Raw genomic sequence first — 10,000 nt, 5'->3', positions numbered from 1 at the left:
TTATTGCAGATCTTGTCATGGTTAAGAAATGTCATTACTTTGGTACAAGCAGATCACAAAAAGATGCATAGAACCCATTCAGTCACTGACTCATAAGAGTATCATATCTAAACAATCTTTTTATTGTTACCAATTTCTAGCATACACTGCAAGTTTAACAGTTGTGTTAAAACAATTCTCATGAGATCAAAATTAGAGGGGAGTACTTATTTTTTAAACAAAAGTTTCATCATAAACATGTATCCCACTCAAGAATCCATAAGAACTTTAATTATTTCTGAAGAAGCTTTCAAATATAAAATTGTACATATGCCTGCCAACACAAATACAAGGAATAATGAGCATTAAGGATTAGCTCAACAACAGAAACATATCACACAGCTTGCTGTGATGTTACAAGCCATAGTCATTGCATGTGAATAAATCATCTTACAGAATAGAAACTAGATGGGTATTTGTCATATGGATTGAAAATATCCCTCCTGAAGAACTGATCCTGTACATAACATGGCTTATATTTACATAATCTTTTCACAGGAAAGATTTTACAAAATTGGTTTGCATAAAATCTAGGCACAAAAAGCTTATTATTTGTACTGAAGTTCATTATCTTTCCAGGCCTAATGAGAAAAAATGCTTTTGTAACCACACAGCAAAGATGAGCAAGAATGTGCTTCCCATGATATATTTCTCTTGCACAATCATTTTGGAAAATAACCAAAGTAGTTATCACTTACTCTATATGTGGTAACAAGTTAAAAGTAACTGAACTTTCTCTCATTCATTTTTGTTATTAAACTTGAAAGAACTTCATAATCAGATGTTTATTAAAATGCATATCACTTCTCTATTCATATCCTAAATTTCGTAACAAACAGCAGGTAATATCTGGTAATGTTATCATCATATGAATTCTGAATAATTAATGAAAAACTGAAAAAATAAGGAACAAATTCAGAGAACAAATTGAAATTCAAATTACTTTTCTATTGCTGAAGTAGTCATTTTCATACATGAAGTATCTAAGCCTATTAACAAACAAAGCACACATATAATATACTTTTGTCAAAGAAACTAAAAAATATAACACTAACAAATACTGAGATGTACAATATCTTTTGTACTGAATAATGTATTGCATATTGAATACAAGTTAGATATAACTTTTGATATGTAAATCCCCTATTATTTCTGTCATAGTGTCTGAGGCTTCAAATATATACATATTCAAAAGCAATAAAATGTACAATTTCTCACACCATTTTTTTTCTTTTTTAACTAAAATCAAGAAATATTTAAGTTCATTTCTTCTTACAAGCAGAATCCTATCAAGAAAATGTCAAAAAAACATTCACAGAGTAAAGTAATAAATAGGTATTAAGCTTCCTGACATTTAACCATATCTCCAGAAAATAATTACTTACATTTTAAAGGATACATATACAATTTATAAAACATTAATCTACAAACGCTATAGCAACAAACATGTATAAAAGTGGAAGGTTATAGAATATCAAAATAATTAAAACTCACATTCAGTTTTTCTCAGTGACTTTACATTATATCTTTATTATCTATCCTCACCTGTCTAAACTCTCTAGTATTACAGAGAGGAGTTCTATAACTCATTAAATCCAGGCGCTGTGGTAGCAGGAAAGATATCAGAAGCAATATGATATAATCTAATTTCACCTATGGAACTTTTTTTCTATTATGCTTCTGTAGAAAACTTGCAATATAAACTCCTTGGGACTAAGTAGTCTACAAAACCCTCCTGTAAAAGGAAAAGAACAAAGTTATATCTCTTCTCTTGTTAATACAAATATTAATATTTAGAGAATTAATGACATAATACTGACTTTATATCCAAGCCAATACTGACATTAATAAGAAAATATGCATGTATATGACAAAATTTGAAGTACAGAAATAAAGAAATCTCTCATTAACTTACGTGTACAGCTGGACAGTTTATCCGTGCATACCATTCCATGCTGTAAAGACACATTAAGATTCCTGTGCCAAATATAAGCGTCACCCACAAAAAGATGTTGAACTGGCGGGCTTTACTGTTCACGAACATGAAGGCAACTGAAAATTTTAGATTATATTAGAGTAAATCCATGCTTAAAAAAATTCAAGAATATATTTTTTCTTTTTCCTGTTACTAAGGAAATGTGTCATCTAGAGCAGGGGTTCTTAACTTGTGTCATCTAGAGCAGGGGTTTCTGGGGGTCCGTGAGGATTAGATAAAAATTTAAATTTATATTTGTGTGTTTTTTATAAAGTATTATAAAACTTTAAAGTTTTATAATACTTTGTGTGTCATATATGTATGAGACAATCAAATCTCAATAAATAACGTACATTACACACACTGCATGCATGGTTCTGTGTACGTGAATTTTTTGGGGGAATTTTAAAAGGGATCCATGACTCTAAAAAGGTTAAGAACCACTGATCTATAGGAACCTTTAGTTATGCAATATATCACTAATATTCTTATCAAGAAATACAGAGTGTAACTAATAGCAAAAGCAGTATTTTTACAAATAATCCTTACCTCCAAAACCTCCAAACATGACAAGTAGCACAGGATAGAAGAATCTAAATGCAAAAGACAGAATGTATTCATGCACCACAGATGATATGAAGAAAACAACCAACATTGGGAAGCATCGTAGTCTTGCACAGCCTTCACCATGCTTCCTCTGTAATGATGCAGGGATTAATAGTAACAATAAAGATGAAAAATAGTAAAAAAAATAATAATAAAAATTATAGATGGAAATTCAATAAATCATAGCTGCAAGTCTGTATCATTCAACACAGCAAAAGGTAAAACACTGTTTTAACCTCTGACAACAATACACTAACCCACCTGCCATGCTACAACATCTCTATACACATATTCATAAAGCCAGTCATGAACTACACAATTCCATGTGCGGTAAAATCTGGCATACGAAGTTGAGTTCCACCAATCCTGAGGGAAAGTAAAGTCTGAGGAAAACAACTCTCTTTGATATTTCATTATGATAAGAGTCCATATGACAAAAAAGGAAAGATATGTCGGTTACTGAATAAAATAATAAAAAATAACTCATTGTAAGAAGAACCTGTAATGTGTCCTACCTTGTAAAACATTCTGTCAGCAAATCGCATCATTTCTGCAAAAGCATTCAACCAAGCATGAAGGACTGCAAAGAATCCACAAAGGAGTACCAATGACCCCGGGAACATGCAGGAAAACACAGCCACCAGCAAGTTTGTCTGAAACAAGTATTAGATCTGTTAAGTCAACAAGAAGTCAATTTTACTTAACAAATTAATTTGCCAAAATCATAAGTGATACTAGCAGTTACGTAAATGTTTAATAGTAGGTTGCAGAAAGATAGTAATTGAAAATAACTGCCCAAAGAAAATAAATATTAATATGTGATTTTACATTAACCCAATGCTGCTGGACATGTCATGTACATACATGCCATGCCCACTGTGAGTTTACTTTATTAATTGTTTTTACACATAGATGGCTACACTTGTACTAAGTCACCAATAAGCCAATTACATGTACTGCCTGTCTCGCCTGTTTACCCTTTCCTTGATTTACGAAAATTTTACGTTATCTTGTTTTGCTGTTACTGATTATAACATTATAGTACTTATAATTTCTATAATAAAAATAAGACCATTGATATTCATAGCATTTGTAAAAAAAAATATGTTTTTCTTGCCAATACAAGGAAAGGTGAAATCAGGTAAGGTCACAAGGTCTACTAATTGACTCCTTTGTGGCTCAGCACTAACAGAGCCATCTATGTGCAGCGACATTTCACACAAAAAAAATTAAATGAGCACAGCATTGTCCCAGAAGCATTGGGTTAACAAACAGTAAACATGTCAAACAGAGAAATTATCTTACCCCATTAAAGGACTCTTGGCCAAACTTTTGGAAAACAGGAATGCAAAATCGAACAAAAAGGAAATGAGTGTAAAACAGGCAACCAATGACCTGACTCAGGTCATTGAATACACTCTGCCAGTCGCAAGTATCGTTTCTGAAAAGAGATTTGTAATATTTTTCATAAGGTCTCCTTTTATGCTTTAAACTGTATTTGAAACTCACTTCTTTTACTCGTACATCAGATTTTACAGACATTTTATCAGTGTCACATAATACAGAGTTTGTGCATTTTCATACTTCACTTCACAACACTCCCTACATTTTGCAAAATAATATATTTCGAGAAAAAACATACTTTATCTTCAATCTAGCCCTGCCCTAAATACATAACGTATATTATGTATATCATATAAAATGGTTTCCATGTGACTTATCTTCATCATTTTGAAATATACAGATTTTCAATTTGTTAATAAAAAAATAAATCATAATCCAACACCCATATACTGCATGAATATTAAATACAAACCAAGGGGCATTCACTAGAGAGAAATAGACAACAGCATCACTGACCTCGGGTATTCGTCTCTGTACACCAGAGTGGGAGCAAACAGGAAGTAAAGATAATGCGAGAAATCTGGGCAAAGATTCACAGACTGAGCATTATCATCCTTCTTATATTTCAAAGCACGTTCATAATTACTTCTTACAAATGCCCACGTTTTCATGAACATTCTAACCTGGGAAAACAAATTAACAGATTTTAAAGAACTATCAATACAGTGGGGTATAATGAAAATGTGTACTATGGCAATATCTCATCTAGAAATGAATTTATAAGTGCATACCAGACTATAAAGAACTTCAAATAGTCTTGGTAAATATCAAGAACAAGCTACATATAAACCTACAACTAAACAGCTGCACTAGAATGCACCTTTTAACATCATTTTGAAACCTAAATTACATTCTCTTACCTGTTCACAAAGGACAATGAAAGACGATGCAGGGGGAAGCTCATTTGCAATTAGGCTTTTTAGTGGAAGGTGAAGAAACAGCCCCAAATACACAATATATGCCACTCCACCAACCACATCATATATCACTGGAATTGAATTTGTTTCATTCTTAAAGTACAATCATCAGTAACATTTCTACACAAAAGATGATCTCAAATACCTTAACAAAATAAGAACTGATTCTTGATGGAATAGACTGGAATCTTGGTCTATAAGCCATTATTCTATGTATTATACAACTAAAATACTTCCGTGGCTCATGTAAGTTTTAAATTCCAAAGGAATTCTTTTAGATAAAATAAATACTATCAATTTCCACTTTATTTTTAAGTAAAAATGGTTTATTTTGAGTCCTGATTTTAGATCATCTTAAAATTTTAATAAAATGCAAATATTTGCATACCAAATTTCCATCTCTAAGCCAATACACTTTTTCCCTCTTAAAATAATAGAATTTTCCACATGACCAATAAAAGCCTCATAAAAGCAGAAAACACACACTAAATAACATCCACATTAAAAGGAAAGTATTATCACAATGCAAAAGGATGAAAGGCAGCCTCACCTGGCATGTTATGTCTGTGGTGAGCCCAGTGGTGGAAAGCGAGGTATACCAAGACTGATGTACTTGTGAACATGCACACCCATATGACAATCACCCGGTCAAGTCCACCAAAGGCCCAGATGATAAGTGATAAATCAAGGTTTAGGCTAAAAGTAAAAATTAGAAAAAACAGAAACCTTCAGAACAAGGGGAAAAAAGAGGTTTTGAAAGCACCAAGCAAGATAATATGCAAGTCATTATGCAGATATGATATTTCTATGACTATGCGTAACCCATGTGACTGTATCTACATGCAGATATAGATAGATGGATGAATGGATGGGCATGAGAGATACATATAATATTTGCTTAACACTGGCAGCTAAAAATCCATCTTAATAATGGAGACACCATTACAGCCACAAAATTTGTTTGTTTGGCAACAATATCAGCATATTTCATAAAATCATTCAAGTTTTTTGAGCACCCTGTACTAAGTCCAAGAAAGTCAGATACTAATATAATGTTTAACCATACGTATATAGAAACATGTCACTATTATTAATTAGGGTTATATTTTTGCTAACATGAGATATCAAGCTATTAGATATATAAGGATGACACTGACATCTTGTATTTAATTCTTCAATCACTCATGTGCTGAAGAAAATTATGTTTTGCATCATGACCAAGAAGCCTGAAGACTTCCACTTTATCTTTTTTTTATACAGATATAGATACTGATACTGATATTGGTATGGATATATACATATATAGATATAGATATTGATGTAAACATACTGCCATTCACTCTAACTAGTAACTATTGCTAATGAATAGTAAAACATTTACCTCTTTCTAAAATGTATCTATTTGCCTTTCACTAAAATGGATTGTCATGAAAGGAGAGTTAGAAAATTTCCTAAATTTATTGAATTATTTCCATCAGAGCTTAAATGAAAACATCAAATTATTCAACCACTAACCTCCCAGTCTGTATGATTTCCTCCAGAACTTTGTTGAAGAAGAGTAAAATCAGAATTGCTACAAAAATGTGATAAATGCTCTCTATATGATTCACAGCCAACAGCTCCTTTAGTAATGACGGGCGAGAGATAAACAATCTGCTTGGAAGCTGACCATTGCTCTTCTTGGAGCTGGAAATGAGGGAAGAAATAAAATAATTAAAACCAGATTCAGTGGTAAATATTTGATTATCTGACATTCATACCCATGTCAGTAATCTGAGGGAGAGAGAAAATTGCCAAGTAATCGTAAATTTATATAAACTTTAAGAAAATATCAAAATCATCGTGGAAAAAGGCAATAGGACGTATTGGCATTCAAAAATTAGTAACAACATGGAGATAAAAAGAAATAAACAACAAGTGAAGCCATTTTGCATATCTGGCTACAAGAACTAAGCGATCTCATTAAGAAAGAGAGAGAGAGAGAGAGAGAGAGAGAGAGAGAGAGAGAGAGAGAGAGAAGGACAGAGGAGAAGAGCAGGAAGAGAGAGAGGAGAGAAGAGAGGGAAGAGGAAGAGAGAAGAGGGAGAGAAAAGAGAGAGAGAGGAGAGCGAAAAGAGAGAGAGAGAGCGGAAAGAGGGGGAGAGAGGGGAAAGAAGAGAGAGAGGGGCGAAAGAGAGAGAGAGAGCGGATGAGAGAGAGGGGAGAGAAAGAGAGAGAGAGAGGGGAAAAGGCGAGAGAGAGAGAGAGAGAGAGAGAGAAGAGAGAGAGAGGGGAAGAGAGAGAGAGAGGAGAGAGAGAGAGAGAGAAGGAGAGGGAGAGGAGAGAGAGAGAGAGAGACAGGAGAGAGGGGACGAGGAGAGAGAGAAGAGAGAGAGAGGAGGAGAGAGAGAAAAGAGGAGGAAGACGAGAGAGAGAGGAAAGAGAGAGAGAGAGCGAGAGAGAGAGAGAGGGGGGAGAGAGGAGAGAGAGAGAGGAGAAAAGAGAGGAGAGAGAGAGAAGAGAGAGAGAAGGAGAGAGAGGCCCAGAGAGAGAGAAAACAGAGACAGACAGAGACAGAGACCAGAGAAGAGAGAGGAGAGGAGAGAAGAGAGAGAGAGAGAGGAGAGGAGAAGAGAGGAGAGAAGAGAGAGAGAGAAGGGCAAGAGAGAGATCGAGAGGGGCGAGCGAAGAGAGAAAATCGAGGAGAGAGAGTCGAGAGAAAAGAAAAGGGGAAAGAGAGAGGGGAGGAAAGGGGAGAGAGTGTGAGAGGAGAGGAGAGGAGAGAGAGAGAGAGGAGAGAGAGGAGAAAAGAAGAGAGAAGAGAGAGAGAGCGAGAAGAGAGGAAGGGAAGAAAAGAACAAAAAAAAAAAAAAAAAAAAAAAAAAAGGGGAAAAACAAAAAAGAAAAAAAAAAAAGAAGAGAGAGAGAGGAGAGAGAGAGAGAAGAGGAGAGAGGGGAAAAGGAGGGGGAGAGAAAGGGAGAAAAGAGGAGAGAGACAGAGAGAGAGAGAGAGAGAGAGAGAGAGAGAAAAGAGAGAGAGAGAAAAAAAAAAACAAAAAAAAAAAAAAAAGAAAAACAAAAATTTTTAAAAAAGAAAAGAGGGGGGAAAGAGAAAGGGGAGAAAGAAAGAGAAGAGAGAGAAGAGAGAGAGAGAAAGAGAAAAGAGGGAGAGAAGAAAGAGAGAGAGAGAGAAGAGAGAGAGGAGAAAAGGAGGGAGAGAGAGAGAGATAGGAGAGAAGAGAGAGGAGAGAGAGAGAGGGGAGAGAGAGGATAAAAGGAGAGAGAGAGAGGGGAGAGAGAGAGCTGAGCGAGAGAGGGGAAAACTGACAGAGAGAGAGCTGAGCGAGAGGAGAGACTGAGCGGGGAGAGAGAGACTGGGCGAGAGAGAGAAAACTGGCGAGAGAGAGAAAATGAGCGAGAGAGGGGAAAACTGAGCAAAGGGGAGAAAACTGAGCGAGAAGAGAAAACTGGGGAAAAGAGAGAAAAGCCTGAGGGGAGAGAGACTGAGGAGAGAGAAAAGAGAGGAGAAAAAAGAGAGGAGAGAGAGAGAGAGAGGAGGGAGAGAGAGAGGGGGGAGAGGAGAGAGAGAAGAGAGAGGGGCGAGAGAGAGGGGGTGAAAAGAGGGGAGAGAGCCGAGCATAAAGAAAGAGAGACAAAAAAGAAAAGAGAGAGAGACAGAAAGAGAAGGACGAGAGAGAGAAAAAAGAGAGAGAGAGAAAAAGAGAGAGAGAGGAGAGAGAGAGAGGGGAGAGAGAGAGAGAGAGAGAGAGAGAGAGAGAGAGAGAGAGAAGAGAAAAGAGAGAGAAGAAGAGAAAAGGGGGGGGGAGGGGGGGGAAGAGAGAAGAGAGAAACGAGAGAAAAAGGGGGAACGAGAAGAAAGAGAGAGAGAGAGAGAGGGGAGAAGAAAGAGAGAGAAAAGAAGAAAGAGAGAGGGGAGAAGAAAGGGGAAAAAGAAAAGAAAAAGAGAAGGAAGAGAGAGAGGAGGGGAGAAGGAAAGAGAGAGAGGAGAGAGAGAAAAAGGAGAGAGAGAGAGAGAAAAAGAGAGAGAGAGAGAGAGAATGAAAGAGAGAGAGAGAGAATAAAAAGGAGAGAGAGAGAATGAAAGAGAGAAAAAGAAATAAAAGGGAGAGAGAGAGAGAATGAAAGAGAGAGAAAAAATAAAAGAGAGAGAGAGAAAAGAAAGAAAAGAAAAAGAGAGGGGAAGAATGAAAGAGAGGAGAGAGAATAAAAGAGAGAGGAGAAATAAAAAGAGAAGAGAGAGAATGAAAGAGAGAGAGAGAGTGAAAGAGAGGAGAGAGAATAAACGAGAGAGAGAAGAGGGGAAAAGGGGAGAAAAGGAAGAGAGAATGAAAAGAGAGGGGAAAATTTAAAAAGGAGAGAGAGAGAATGAAAAAGAAAGAGGAATAAAAGAGAGAGAGAGAGAATGAAAGAGAAAAGAAAAGAATGAAAAAGGGAGGAAAATAAAAAAGAGAAAAAGAGAGAGAGAGGGGAGAGAGAGGAGAGAAGAGAGAGAGAGAGAAGAGAAAAGAGGAGAGGAGAGAAAAGAGAGAGAGAGAGGGGAAATTTGAGAGAGAGAGAGAGAAGGAGAGAGGGGAGAGAGAGAGAGAGAGAGAGAGAGAGAAGAGAAAAGGGGAGAGAGGAATGAAAGAGAGAGAGAGAATGAAAGAGAAGAGAGAAATTGAAAAGAGAAGAGAGAAAGAAAGGGAGAAAAAGAGGAAAGAAAAAGGAAAGGGAGAAAAAGAAGGGGAAGAAAAGAAAGGGGAGATAAAGAAAGGGGAAAAAGCGGGGAGAGATAGAAGGGAAGAGGGGGGAGAAAGGGAGGGAGAGATAAAGGAGAGAGGGAAAGGGGAGGGAGAGATAAAAGAGAGGAGGGAAGGGGAGGGGGGAAAGAGATAAAGGGAAAGAGAGGGGGAGAGATAGAAGGAGAAGAGGGGAGAGGGAGGGAGGGGATAAAAGGGAAAGGGGGGGGGGAGGAGGGAGGGAAAGAAAAAGAAAGAGAGAAAGTAAAGAAAAGAAAAAACAAGGGGTAAAGAAAGAGAGAAAAAAGGGAGAGATAAAAGGGGGAAGAGGAGGGAGAGAT

General features: G+C 36.4%; 1 protein-coding gene across 1 annotated transcript in view; it reads right to left on the bottom strand.

The window, feature by feature from the left end:
- Positions 1-10,000, bottom strand: part of LOC119580231 (sterol O-acyltransferase 1-like) — a 31,145-nt gene that overhangs the window by 142 nt on the left and 21,003 nt on the right. The window contains exons 4-13 of the mRNA XM_037928250.1: positions 6,457-6,627; positions 5,492-5,637; positions 4,885-5,012; positions 4,481-4,647; positions 3,926-4,061; positions 3,136-3,273; positions 2,882-2,986; positions 2,564-2,711; positions 1,955-2,091; positions 1-1,774 (exon numbers count right to left, since the gene is read on the bottom strand). The exon at positions 1-1,774 is cut by the window's left edge and continues 142 nt beyond it. Of these exons, the coding sequence (XP_037784178.1) occupies positions 1,712-1,774; positions 1,955-2,091; positions 2,564-2,711; positions 2,882-2,986; positions 3,136-3,273; positions 3,926-4,061; positions 4,481-4,647; positions 4,885-5,012; positions 5,492-5,637; positions 6,457-6,627 (1,339 nt within the window). The 3' untranslated portion in view covers positions 1-1,711. The remainder of the gene's footprint in view (positions 1,775-1,954; positions 2,092-2,563; positions 2,712-2,881; positions 2,987-3,135; positions 3,274-3,925; positions 4,062-4,480; positions 4,648-4,884; positions 5,013-5,491; positions 5,638-6,456; positions 6,628-10,000) is intronic.

Source organism: Penaeus monodon, chromosome 13 (assembly GCF_015228065.2).
Source record: "Penaeus monodon isolate SGIC_2016 chromosome 13, NSTDA_Pmon_1, whole genome shotgun sequence".
Taxonomy (NCBI): domain Eukaryota; kingdom Metazoa; phylum Arthropoda; class Malacostraca; order Decapoda; family Penaeidae; genus Penaeus; species Penaeus monodon.
This window is presented reverse-complemented; position numbering and strand designations above follow the sequence as displayed.